Here is a 14,343-nt window from a genome sequence, read left to right on the forward strand (position 1 = left end):
AAGAGACCTTTCTCTGTCTTCTGGACACCGAAAATGGGAAGATCCATGTTGCTCCTCCTCTGGTGTGGTTCCATTGCTTCTTCATTAGCTCCGGGATTGAAGCTGCTGGCTCTAGCCCAACAAAATCCAGGTCTCTATCTCTCTCTCTCTCTGAGATTATTTAGTTACTTGTAAAAAATCCCGGAATCTGCGAACATGGAATTTTATGTGGAGAAAGCCATCAGATAAAAACAAAAGAGAGAGAAGCAAAATGATGAACATGAAAAAGTTATAATTTGCAATTTTGATGGTAATAGGTTTGATTTGTCGATCAAATTGATATTTGAACTAGCCCATCTAGCAGCTTAATTTCTTTTGTTTTCTTCTTTTAAAGTTGATCGCAAAGATCACGCAATGGTGAATGCTAGGTTTTGCTTACCCAATGACAGAATAAGCAATAGATAAAAGAAAGAGAAGAAGCGAGGGAAAGGATAAGATTAAAAGGGTGACCACAGGCATGGATATGAAATATGTTGATGCGTCGTTCATTCACAATATGAATAATATATATGTCAATATCAGTTACGCCTAATCAATTACAACGGTCGAGGTCCAATATAAGGTGACCGCTTTTGAATTCTTGAACTGCAATGGGAAAGTTTGAAAATAAATTGACTATTTGGTTCTAATTTATCTCAATTGCAAGGTTTCATAAGCATTGACTGTGGGGCAACTTATCCGCATCTTGACGCCAGCTACAAGATATATTATGAGACGGATGAAGGATTTACAGATTCAGGAAAAAGCAATCCAGTTTCCGCGGGATACAGCTCCGAAAATCATCCACAAATATCCAAAACCTTAAGGAGCTTTCCGATTGGAATGAGGAACTGTTACACGCTAAAACCTGATCGAGGCAAGAACAGCCTTTACTTGATCAGGGCCTACTTTTGGTATGGCAACTATGATGGAAAAAACGAAGCACCCACATTCGACCTATATATTGATGTTAATTATTGGGGCACTGTCGACTACGCTTCGGATAGATACGAGGAAATTATATATGTGCCCCAAGCAGATTATTTACAAGTGTGTGTTGTGAATAAGGGAAGTGGAGTACCTTACATTTCAGCCCTGGAATTAAGAGCTGTGAACATTACCACCTATCGAATTGAATCTGGATTCTTGCAGCTACTTTGGCGGTACGACATGGGACCAAGCTCTTCGTCGTATCTAAGGTGAGTCGTTCTGGAGAACACAACTTTCATGGGAGCGATTCTTTTGAGATGGATAATTGTTCCAAAAATACTAAAGGCTAATTCCAGTTTTAAACTTTTCTATTTGAGTAATTTAGTCATAAATATTTTCACCATTTGTTAATATAACATTTCTGGCTAATTTTGACCAGAAATCGGTGGCATGGACACTAGCCATCCCACGTGACATGGGAGTGCTAAAATGGACATTTTTTTCAAATTGTTTTAAAATTTTGAAAAATTTCCTTTCTTTTCCTTTCCTTTCCTTTTTTTTTTTGTTGACCCGGGAACCGCCGTATAGCCAGTAGCCAACGACGCAAACCCGGGGCGGCGCTGTAGGGACCTAGCTCCCACGGTGTCGTAAGTAAGTTGCACAATGGGGGCGAGAAGTTTCGAACCTCTACCCTTCCGGCTGATGGGTCAAGGTGCGAATCAACTCGTCCATCGTGGGGTGGGTTCCTTTCCTTTTCTTTCATCTTTTGTTTTTTCCTATTTCACTCTACTGGTTTGGGGCCTCGGCGATGATTGGCGAAGATTGTCGGCCATAGGCGTGGGTCACAATGCCCACATTGAGGCACTGGTGATTGGCAGAGGGATATACGGAAAAAAGGAAACGAAAAAAGAAAAGAAAATACTAAGTAAATTTAAAAGAATATTTGAAAAAACCTTCCAAGTCAGTGTTGATCGTGCTGCATAAGACAGCCGGTGCTAACTAGACCACTATGTAAGCAATTTTTGGCCAAAATTGGTTAGAAGAATTGCATTGAAAATTTGTCAAAAGATTTTAGGAGTGGCCAAATTAAAATGTTTAGGATTGAATTGGTTGTCATACAATAAATTTGTGACTTTTAAGGCAATTTTCCCCTTTTCAGACATTTGTGATAGTTTTGTCGAATGTTCAAAGCTATATTAAAAAAAAAAATTATATGTTTTATGTAAGTTTTCTCTTCGATGGCTTTAGAATTGTCTTTGATTTGTCCAAAAAAAAAATAAAAATTGCGAAGATCATCTGTATATCGTAAGAAGTCTACATAGACAAACAATGAAAGCGAACATTTATTTCAATTAATAAGAATTAATGTATCCCTATTGTTTTACAAGTCATCATTGAAGCATTACAGTTGCAATATAATTGAATCCACAAAAATTTGATGAACTCTACTTATAGTATTCGTCTAAAATAAAATACGTCATAAGAACATCTCAAGTGCCAAAACTTGGTATAAAGGGACACTTAAGTATAAAAAGTTAAGAAAGTGACACTTAAGTGCCATTTTCTTTTTTTTTTTTTTTTTTTTGAAAAATGAGACACTTGAGTGTCATATCCAACAAACCCCGTTGGAAATTTTATATGAATTTTTTTTTTTTTATTAATTTTACTCTCTTACATGGCTTCTTTGGAAGGCTCACTTAGTAAAGAAACACAAAAACGACGTTGTTTTGGCACAATTGAATTTTAATATAAAAATTAATTAAATTAAATTTAAAACCAAATAAAAAAATGTAAGAAGATACAGCAGCCGGCGGTTGAGGGCTTAGTCCTCGTTGTCGCCGCCGCCCTGTCGTTGCGCCTTGGTGCAGGCCGGTAACCCCAGCCGTCCAATAGCGAGGGCCTGCGAGCCCTTACCTAGATTTGGGCCGAGAGTGGTTTTAAATTAAATTTAATTAAATTTATATTAATTATTTACTCACGTCAGCAGCAAAACGATATCATTTTGCACTTGGCTTTCCAGAAAATCGCCATGTCAGCGTTTTTGCTGGATTTTCTTCCTGTTAACACTTAATTGATCCATTTTGCTCCAATTTTGATATTTAAGTATTACTTTCCTAATTTTTGGCACTTTAAGTGTCTCATCGTGTTAAGTTTTGGCACTCCAGGTGTCTCAGACTCAATAAAATACTAATGGTACCATTACTTGCTTCGCTTTTTTTCTTTTTCTTTTTTGATAGGATTGTTTCTATGCATTATGCAATAATTAAGATGATCAAGAATTCACGAATAATTTAATTGTTGGTGCACAATAATTTTATGCGTAACACTCTATTTTCTATGGGAATCTTATAAGAATATACTCCTTCATGATTGAAAATGTTTGCATCTAATAATTCAGTTAATTCATATATGAGTTTCAAATATACGATGTGATAATTTCTTATATAACATTTTATCAGACTAAACAACTCTCTTAGTTAACAACCACTATCTTCAATATAGGTAAAATGTCATTCAAATAACCACTTTTTATATCTTCCAACACTTGTTAAACATGCTCATAGTAATAACTCAAAATTTAAAATATTGATCACTAAAAACACGAGTGGATTGAACCAAGAGTTGCTAATTAAAGATCCACCCAATATGAGGTACTAGTTCAATTCTTAGATTACTGATTATAAAAAACACGAGCGAAATCAAGGAAAAATTACTAATAAAAAAAAATCCGCTTGATATTTCAATAAGTGGCCCACCTGATGACTCTACACAAGCGCCCGACAACTTGAATCATGCACATGATGTCCAGTTTTTATCAAGTACAAGAATCTAAACATTAGTGGGGTAATGACACCACAAATGCCATACCTTTCATACAATACTCACTTGAGTGTCTTAAGTTTTTTTTTTTTCAACCACTTAAGATCCATAAATTTTAAAAAATGATTATTTGAGTGCCATAACTTTCAATGGATCACTTAAGTGGATTTTTTTTTTTTTAAATGATCACCTAAGTGTCGAAAATCCGACATGGCGTAATACTTATGGTGAACATTTTTAAAAATTTATGGTAGTCAGTGATTAATTGAAAAGTTATGTGATACTCAAGTGGGAAATTGTCCAAAAAGTCATAAATTTATAGTACTTTTGCCAACTTAGTCTTAGACATTTTAATTTTGTCAATTGAGTTTTAAAAATTTTCACATTTAGTCAATTGAATTCATCTAACCAATTGGCTCGAAATTGCTAATGTGGATACAAGCCATGCTACATGGCACAAACGACATTAATGAGAACAATTTTGATAGTATTTTTTCGAATTTTTTCTTTTTCTTTTTTTCCCCTCCCTTCTTCTTCCTCTGACCAATCGCTGGCCAAGCTTAGATGACGGCTAGTGACCAGCCAAAGGAAACGAGTGACAAGGATCACCCTCATCGGGATTTGGCAAAGGCAAGCCTTACTGGAGGCCAGCGAAGTTGAGCTTCGCCTAAAGCCAGTGAGGCCCCAAAAGAGGGTCACCCTTACCAGAGGTTAGTGAGGGTCGTTTCACCAGCTTTCGGCGAGGTCAAGCCCTTGTTGGCCTTTGGTAAGGGCAACCTCTTTGGCCTCTTGCAAGGACGACCCTCATCGAAGGCCTATGAGGGTGGCCTAGCTGGCCTTTGGTGGGGTCACCCCTTGCTTGAGATCGATGAGGGCAACCCTTGCTAGTGGTTGCGTTTGGCTAATCACCAACCGTTGCCCAAGGTCGGCTACCAGTTCAAGAAAAAAGAAGGGAGGAAAAAAAGGAACTAAAATAAATTAAAAAAACATTCAAAAAATATTAAAATGTCCATGTTAGTGTCAATTGTCTTGCTAGCCATGCTACATAGAATGGCCAACGTTCGTATAAACAATTTCTAGCAAAATTAGCAGGATAAACTTAATTGGCTAAACGTGAAAATATTTGGGATTAAAAGATTTAAGACTGAATTAATAAAACTACATTAGGTTTAGGACTCTTTGAACAATTTTCCTAGCACTCAAGTGATCGGAAAAAAGAAATTATGACACTCAAATGAGCACCGTACATGAGTTATAGCACTCAACTGATTGGAGAAAAAAAGTTATGACACTCAAATAAATGCCTTATGATGATTATTATAACATTTGTGATGTCCTTTTCCCGACTGTTGGTACTAATGCAATAATCAAAGACGTTGTCGCTTCAAAATTGGCAAGTTCATTGATTTCTCAATGGCTGAGTGGATAAACTCTTTGTAAAAATGCCTCAACCAGATACCCAATGGATGTTTATGATCGCACCTGGAGAGGCCGACTCGACAACTATTGGCTTGTGCCTAGCGCCGCAGCATCGGCTACGTCCTTGGCCAACAACAACGACATTTACAACGTTCCAGGGGAAGTTCTTAGGACCGCTGAAACCGCGAGGAATGTTGATTTCTCCTTGAGTTATAATTGGATGCCATTCATTCCTATTGGTAAATGGATCTTGTACTTCCATTTTGCCGAAACCCAGAGTTTGCCGAGAGGCCAAAAAAGGGAGTTCACAATTTCCATCAATGGTAATCAATTCACGAAGAGTGTGACGCTCGAGTACTTAAAGCCAGTGACTATAGTCTCCACTCCGGTTACTGGGTCCCAGATCAACTTCTCGATCAGTTCCACATTGAACGAATCTACATATCCGCCAATCCTCAATGCCATCGAGGCCTATAACATTGTTGGACTCCCCAATGTACAAACAGCCGAAGATGATGGTATTTCCCCTACCTCCACATGTTTTTCTAGTGCAAATTCGAATGTTGTGCTACCAGAAGTCTTCTAAAGTGGACGTGAAAAACAAAATGGTTAAAAAGGTTGAATTCAGTAAAAAGTATTGTCACATAAACTGGTCAACCTCCCCTCCGTGTGGTCTCATATTCTTAAAAGGGTCGACACATATGCTAGAAGGTTTTAGCAATTAACTGTTGCATTGATTTCTGTTCATCTAACTCGATTTTAGGAGATGCTTCTTGCATGTTCTAACTTGACCAGTTTCGTTCCACACGGCTAATGAAAGTGAAGCATAATAAAAGAATAAGGATTTGTTGATCAGATTGATGTCTTCATTGGATAAAGAGCACTCTCTCAGTAATCTAGGAGATCTTAATGCTTACTCCTCCTAGATACCTCATTACCTCTTACAAGGCAATAACTTAGATTCAGTTGCTTCACTTTCAGAAGAGAATTGATGTTGGATATGCTGAGTAATTATTGGTGGAGAGGTTTGGTAGGTAAGGATTGTGGCGACGGAAAGGTTATAAGCTAAGTTTTGTAAGGTGAAATTGAGCTTCAAGAATCTTGTTGTGAAAAATCTACGAAGAATAAAATAAGAGTTTTCTTCAATGAGCTCTAGAAGATGCAATTTTAATGGTTAATAGGCTACTCTTAAACTAGGTTTATCCTGAAAGTAAAATGCTACATTTTGCTTGGCATACTTCATTGCTGGAAATCACTTCAAAATTGAACATATAGTGTTTTCTCTATTTTCATAACATTACAATTCTTGAAAAAGAAATGATATTATTGTGGTATAAACTACAGTGAAAGCTATCAATGATACCAAGGCAATGTATCGAGTGGACAAAGAGAGCTGGCAAGGTGATCCGTGCATCCCAAGCAAATATACATGGGATGGTCTGAATTGTAGTTATGTTAAACCTCCAAGAATTATTTTACTGTGAGTGCCTTTGAACTATTTCTTGAAGTATCATACAACATTGAAACTCTAAAAGAACTCTCCCTCTCTCTCCCTCTCTCCCTCTCTCCCTCTCCCTCTCCCTTCCCCCCCCTCTCTCTATGAAGAAGCGAAGTTTTGTTCTCATTCTGCTTGAAAAGTTGAAAGTTTGCTCCCCAGCATGACCACATTATCTTTGCAAAAGAAGCCTACATTTCTAAAGTCCATAAGTAGGATGCCTAAAACTGCATCCATATGGTCACATGCACCAAAAGTTTCTTTTTTGTACCAATGAAGCAGCCTTTGGTTGATCATGGCCAGGAATCTGAGCTCCAGCAATCTGGTGGGGAAGATAGCATCCTCGTTTTCAAAACTGTCCGCTTTGGAGTCCCTGTGAGTATTTTTCAACCGACGCCCTTTTGAAGGCGATGCCGCATTACATCTCATGATTTCCGTTCTTGTTGGGTTACTATTCGTGAATATATTTGTGCACGATAAAAGCTAGGAAAGTGTCACCACTTGTGAGTGCCTCGGAAGAACATTGACAAGCTACATTATCCTCTGATCCTTGCATTAACCATATTTTGGTAATGGTTAATGACTAACCACTCATTTTGGCATTTAGAGATGGAATAATAGCACAAATGGTCCATAAACTTTGGTTCAATATGTAATGTCATCCTTGAATTTTTAATTTATACAATGTGGTCCCTGAACTTTGATCCAATAGACAATGTTGTCCCTTGATTTCAATGTGGTCTTTGAACTATTATAAATATTTAGTGTAGTCTATAAACAATTAAAAAAAATGTTTAATAGTTCGGGATCATATTAAATATTGTACCAAAATTTAGGGATCTATATTAAATAAATTAAAAGTTTAGGGACGACATTACACATTAGGTCAAAGTTTAGGGACCATTTTGATCAAATTAGAAATTCAAGAATGACATTGCACATATGACCAAAATTAGGGATCATTTATATCATTTTCCTTGTAAAAATTATGTGATGACATGTTGAGCAGGGGCAACTAATTATTAATAGGGTTAAGTATTTTACACTGACATTGTTTCAGAGATTTGAAATACTGACATTGTTTCAGAGATTTGTCCAATAATCAACTATCATGAGAAATACCAGAAACCCTGGCGAAACTGCCAAAACTAAGAAATGTCGGGAAACTAATTAATTTTCCTAAATTTTGACTAGATCTATTGAAGGATTAAGTATTTTACATCGGCCTTGTTTCAGAGATTTGTCCAATAATCAACTGTCAGGAGAAATACCAGAAACCTTGGCGAAATTGCCAAAGCTGAGAAATCTGTAAGTTAATATGTCTTAGTGGCGTCCATAGAATTTAAAAGAACGCGAACCTTTACACATTGTTATATTTTTGCAGATATCTAAGTGGAAACAACCTTACTGGTTTAGTTCCCAGGGCTCTTAAAAGGAGGGTTGAAGACAAGACATTATACTTGAGGCTTGTTCCTTCTCTCACATTCGCAGATTTATTTAGGGTGGCAAGACTATTAACATGGTTTATTCTGATTCGAAGCAAATAAAGGACACTTGTCATCAACATGTTGGCAAAGCAACTAGAACATTTTCTTCCGTTGACATTGAAGTTCAGCTACTTACCTTTTGTTGCAGCTTGAATGGAAACGCAGATCTTTGTTTGGCAAGACTTTACCCTCCGAATAAGAACCCCCATCTTGGTCCTAGTTGTTGCATCCCTTTTAGTCTTCTTTGTAGTTCTATCGTGTTACCTTGGCCACTATAGGTTAATCAAAACGAAACATGTTGGCAAAAAGCTACCAGAATATTTAACTCTAGCTAGTTTCCTTCTTTTTTTTTTCTTTTTTTTTGTAGCTTGGATGGCAACCCAAATCTTTGCCAGGCAGATCCATGCCCGCAGAAGAATAATGAAAAATCCATCTCTGTCCTAGTCGCTGCATCAGTTTCGGCCTTCTTTGTAGTTCTCTTGAGTGCTTTGGCTACAATTTGTTTAATCAAAAGGAAAAATGTCAGAGGTAACTTTTTCTTCTACTTCTCATCCACAGTTTTTTTACTGTTGCTCCCACACTTCGCTTGTTTTGAACTTCTCTCGTCATGCTATGATATTCGGGGAAAAGGGGATGGTTGATCTAGATCACTTTCAAGGCAAATCACCACCTTGGTTGTTCTGTCTTTGTAGTTTCGGAATGGTTTGCTTCACTAATTGCTAATGAAGTGTCTAATAGCAAGTCATGAACGAAGAAAAGAAGAATCAAGAACGGACAACATTGGCATGTTCTCCCAAATTAAGTCATTGGCCTAAAAGCGTATGAATCTGATGTTCCAACGAACTCAAATAGACAAGAAGCAAGTGGTAAAAATGTGTCAATTGGAGAACTCTATTTTCTCTATTTAGTCTAATGGTCCCTTGGGAAAGAATTTGATTGTGCAACTGCTGCCTAGATCTTTCACTTTTTCATCCTACTCCTATTCGTTAATATATTTTATAATGGTCCCTAAAATGAAAGTTTGATTGTGCAATCTCAGACTTGTCTACATGTACTGAGCAAAGAAAAATTATCTATTTATTAGCATATTGTAGGCAGGTGACAGAGAATCCTTGTGCAGATCTCTTGATTTTTGTCCTCTTCTCTACTAATTTAGCTCTTAAAACGGGATCGGGAAAACCTTTCTTACCTCTTTTAATTGTTGAAGCGCAAATGGAGTTATTTCTCTTGAAAGTCTACTCTCCAAAGTGGTAGTCGCAATACTGATAGGAACCTTTTTGGTACAGAATCTAGTAAAAGGACACTGAGATTAAAGAATCGACCTTTTACATATGGTGAGGTTTCAAGAATCACTGGAAATTTTGGACGAGTAATTGGTGAAGGTGGATTTGGAAAGGTATATCTTGGTACGCTAGATAACAGCACCATGGTTGCAGTGAAGATGCTCTCTGAATCATCAGAGCAAGGGTACAAGGAATTTCAAGCAGAGGTTAGAGAGCATGATGCAATCACTTTTTTTGTTTAAATTCAACTTATGCTCACTTCACATATATAAGTCCAAAAACTTCCTCTTAGAATATTCTTATTATTTGTTATAATAATGCACACTCTTTCTGCTACAGGCGCAACTCTTAATGATTGTTCACCACAAAAACTTGGTTTCTCTATTTGGATATTGCAGTGAGTCCAGGCACATGGCATTGATATATGAATACATGGCTAATGGAAATTTAAGGCAACATTTATCAGGTGCTTTTTTATGGCCTGTTGTATTGTTCCTTTTCTAAAACAAACCTATAAAATTCTATTTCTTACTCATAGGGAAGGTTAAAATCCATCCAACAGAAGACCATCCGAAGGTCATGACATGGATTAAGAGATTAGATATAGCTGTAGATGCAGCACAAGGTACCCGAATGACATATCCTCAGTTATAGGTTTTCCTCCCATCACTGCTTTGAAATTATTTACAAGTTTTTCGTGAGGATTGCAGGTTTGGATTATTTGCATAATGGTTGCAAGACACCCATCATCCATAGAGACTTGAAGACTACAAACATCTTGTTAAGCAAAGAGTTCCAAGCCAAAATAGCTGATTTTGGCCTTTCAAGAGCTTTTGCAACTGAAAATGACTCTCATGTGTCAACTTGTCCCGTAGGCACTCCCGGCTACCTCGACCCCGAGTAATGGCTAGAACTCAATATTATCAATCTAGTTTAGTTCAGAGTCTCTATTTGCATAGAGATATCGGCATTGCCTAATATTTCATCTTTGATTTAAAGATCCGATATTTGCTTCTTTTTTTCCACTCAGGTTTCAATCTTCTGGAAACTTAAACAAGAAGAGTGATGTTTATAGTTTTGGAATTGTACTCTTTGAGTTGATCACAGGCCAACCTGTAATAATGAGAAGTCGGGATGGCAGCACCAGCATGCACATACTTGAATGGTTGATTCCTTTCGTTGAAAGTGGTGATATACATAGCATTATGGATCCAAGGTTACAGGGGGAATTTGACGTCAACTCGGCTTGGAAACTAGTGGAGATTGCTACATCTTGAACACGACCAAAGGCAATTCAAAGGCCGGACATAAATAACGTATTGACAGAGTTAAAGGAGTCTTCGGTGAGCAAATCAAGTATTTCTTTTGAAATGACCTCCTTGGAGCTCCAGTCCGACACTGTCCCTATGGCTAGGTAGCTGAACTTTTTCAATCCAGAAAGACTGTCGTCTTTTTAGGTAAAAATTGACTTTCGTTCGCAAATTTGCACTATTTTTTTTATTGCGTAAACCATCTCCCTTTTCTTTTCTGTGATTGAATCTTCGAACTCGCTTTATAACAATGATAGCGTTTCGTCTTTTGTTGCTCCTTTCTCTGTTCACGATGTCAATTTATGGCATTCCTAAAACTGCGAAAGTGGGAATTCCATGTTGAGTTTGGGGGGAGGTGATTTTGAGGTTGGGGTTATCCATGGATGGGGTAATTGGGTTAGCAGGCCCTCGCAGCACATTCTTGGGGTTCAACTAATATTTCAGTTGGAATCCACACCATTGATTAAGAAGCAGCAGTTTCGTAATTTTGAGGGGGTAGATTGAGCAAATTTAAAGATGAGGGATATATATGTACCTTGGTGGTCCTAATGTAGTACTTCTCGCAAGCAACCTGGGATATACACACAAGCATCGTTAAAAAGTCATTGACACTAAACTTGAGCTTGACTTTTGATAATGCACACATTGGTAACATGCTTATATCTCAATAGAAGGCAATCCCTATCTCATCTAATTATTAGAATTTGGGATGGGCCTACTGTCTTGGGGCTCCAATGCAACAACAAGTATCATTGACGAGAAGAGAGCTACTTGGCCAGAGAAGATGCACACGACCAGTATAACATTGCCATTGCCTGATTCATCAAAAAAGGATCGACCGACCCACCATAGAATAGTCCCGTCTATAGTAATCAATGGCAAGATTCAGAAAAAATGAAGGCTCATCCTTAGCGAGCAAACCTGAAAAATGAACTTATTAATAATCTTAGACCAGCAGGAATTTGTGCATACCATGACATGAATATGTGATGTCCCTTCTGAGTTTGGGGAACTTTGATCAAGCACCAGATACAACAATAGAACCACAAAGTCAAAACACTTGTGACGTAGAAAGTGTGTCCTTAACTTGAGTGCCTTATCCTCAACTCTCTTGTGACTCAGTTGGTCTACCATGAGAATGGACAAAAGCTTTACTGATCTATTTAAAAGACAAAGGGAGAGTCAAGTCACTTTTGATGACTATGGATTCATCACTTGTGAAAGAATAATTAAGACTGTAAAGAAGAGAGAAGCTTGTCGTGACTTGACCTCGGGTGTTAGGGGGAAGGTTGGGTTTGGGGATACTTGACCATGGGAGTTCCCTTATTGTATGTGTCTCAAAAGCACTTCATCTTTCAGGATTGACCATGTGAGTTCGCTCGATTATGGTCATTAACTCTCCTAAGCTTGTACCTTGCGTGACAACAAAAAGTGTTGTTATCCACATCCACAGAAACAATACACCTTGAACAGGATATTGGATGTGAATAACGAATTTGGAGGTATGTTTCCATAGTAGCCCTTCCAATAGTACTCTCATCCATAAAGATGACATCACTTCATCTTTTAAGAGATTTCTACATTAGGTATGCTAAACTATGGTGAGTTTTGTCAAGACCCATACCCCTTATGACGAATTCATTTATTATCTATGAATTGTTTAAGACAACCTAAATTAGAGTCAGGAGTCGCTACTAGCCTCATTTTTGGGGGTCGGTTAGAAAACCAAATCGAGGTTCAAGAGTCGTCTCTTGATATCTATGCAACTAGAGATTCTAGAATTGGAGGACTTGGGTTATGCTAACCTTTCTATTAGCGCCCTTTCAGTACCTAACAATTTGTCATGCTTCTTAAGGTGTCCATACATGTCTTTTTTTACTTTTTCATGTCAATGAGTCTAACTAGGTGATCATACTAGGTGATTATGCATGGATAGTTAATTTCATGCAATTCTATTTCTATCAAAAGAGAAAAAGAAAGAAAACAATCAATTTGGAATTTAAAAGTGATGCAGTAAGTAAACACCCAAGAAAACAATTTAAGGAAATCAGTAAATCTAACATGCAATCTTAAACAAAAAGTAAATCGAAAGAAAGAAACCTGCAACTCGTCGAGTATTTATACAACACGAGACAACCAATAGCATATATTGGGGAACAAATGACACAAAAAGAATTCATTGTTTTCTTGCCCCTCTTGTTCAGTGCATAGTCTGGTTCATTTCTGCCCCCTTCGCCATCCTAGAAGCTTGCCAGGAGCCGGTCCTTGCTCAGACCCTCTGGCCTCGGTGATCACTCCCCACCCTCATGGGACCGGGTCGATACAGGCCTATCAACTTTCGCTTGGTTCGTCCCTGAGCTACACATCTACTAGAGGGATCCCGCTTCGATAGGGAATAACTCACAGAGATATTGTCCGCTTTGGCCTATCCCATACTAGGCCTCGTAGTTTTATCTTTTGGCACATAGGTAGGCACTTTCCCAAGAGGTCACCCATCCTAGTAGTGCTCTAGCCTAAGCTTGCTTATCCTTCAGGTTTAAGGGCACCAACCGGCTTCTAGTGTTCAATCTTAAACCATCCTGAAAGCTCTTTGTCCTATCCATGAAAGCCTCGTGTCCTATCCACGAAAACCTCTCGTGTCCTTTCTCTTGGTATCCTTGGGTTATTCATCTAACATGTTCACCACGATTGATCTAACATCTCGTTGCCGCTTCCGAGGATCGAACTCGTTCATTCAGATTCCTATCAACCAGCTAAGCCCCCTCGTACAACTCATCATAGTCCTTAAGATTCAGCGGTACTAACAGGTCCTTGATCTCTAACCTCAGACCAACTTTGAATCTCCTTACCTTATCCACCAGGTCCTCGATCAGTCTTAATGCATACTTGGACAGCTCAACAAACTTCGCCTTATATTGGTCCACAAACATCTGATTCTGACGAAGACGCTGGAACTCGGCCAATTCTATTTCCCTAAAGTCTCTAGCGCCTGCACAATCCCATCCAACCTAGGATCGCCTGGTGCTCCTCTTCCAGCACTAGCTTGAGGCGGTACTCTTCCCTTAGTACTAGCCTGGGTTGACGCTCTCCCTCTAGTACCTGCTCATCTCGGTGCCTTTCCCATAGCACCTATCAAAGCTACTACAACCCGTCTAAGAGGGGCTCTCTGCTCAGGATCACTCATCTCGTAGGATCTCTACAAAAGCCTGCTTTCCAATTCTAACACAGAATTAGAAATCTGAGTGACCCGCACAAAACAATCAATCAATCACATGCATCAACATAAGGAAAATGTCTTTCCTAGCTAACTATCCCATGACCTATCGTACTTTATCACTCCAGACACTGACCAGCTCTGATACCACTTCAGGCGGGGATGTTACGTCCCGAACCTCGGACATACGCACATCCCTCGGCAGTCGATTGAAAATACGACGTTCCACGACGCATCACTGACCCATTATTTTTTATCTTTCAATTAAGCACATGTGGAAGTGAATTAATTACAACACCTAATCAACACACAAACACAGGATAGTAAAAACTCACAACAACAATTGCCGAAAACAACTTATTTATTT

General features: G+C 38.3%; 1 protein-coding gene and 1 pseudogene across 1 annotated transcript; both read left to right on the plus strand.

Annotated features, from left to right (window-relative positions):
* Positions 1-10,964, plus strand: LOC104434200 (annotated as a pseudogene).
* On the plus strand, positions 6,856-8,494 carry LOC120286190 (probable LRR receptor-like serine/threonine-protein kinase At4g29180). The gene is made up of 3 exons (XM_039305760.1): positions 6,856-7,057; positions 7,919-7,990; positions 8,067-8,494. The coding sequence occupies exons 1-3, from the start codon at positions 6,978-6,980 to the stop codon at positions 8,227-8,229; spliced, it is 315 nt and encodes a 104-aa protein (XP_039161694.1). The 5' UTR covers positions 6,856-6,977; the 3' UTR covers positions 8,230-8,494.
* Positions 10,965-14,343: the final 3,379 nt, after the last annotated feature.

Source organism: Eucalyptus grandis, chromosome 11 (assembly GCF_016545825.1).
Source record: "Eucalyptus grandis isolate ANBG69807.140 chromosome 11, ASM1654582v1, whole genome shotgun sequence".
Lineage (NCBI taxonomy): Eukaryota > Viridiplantae > Streptophyta > Magnoliopsida > Myrtales > Myrtaceae > Eucalyptus > Eucalyptus grandis.

Coding starts and splice junctions, on each gene's coding strand:
- LOC120286190 (XM_039305760.1), top strand. CDS start 6,978: ATGGCCAGGAATCTGAGCTCCAGCAATCTGGTGGGGAAGATAGCATCC. Junction 7,058..7,918: donor CTGTCCGCTTTGGAGTCCCT/GTGAGTATTTTT, acceptor GCCTTGTTTCAG/AGATTTGTCCAATAATCAAC. Junction 7,991..8,066: donor TTGCCAAAGCTGAGAAATCT/GTAAGTTAATAT, acceptor ATATTTTTGCAG/ATATCTAAGTGGAAACAACC.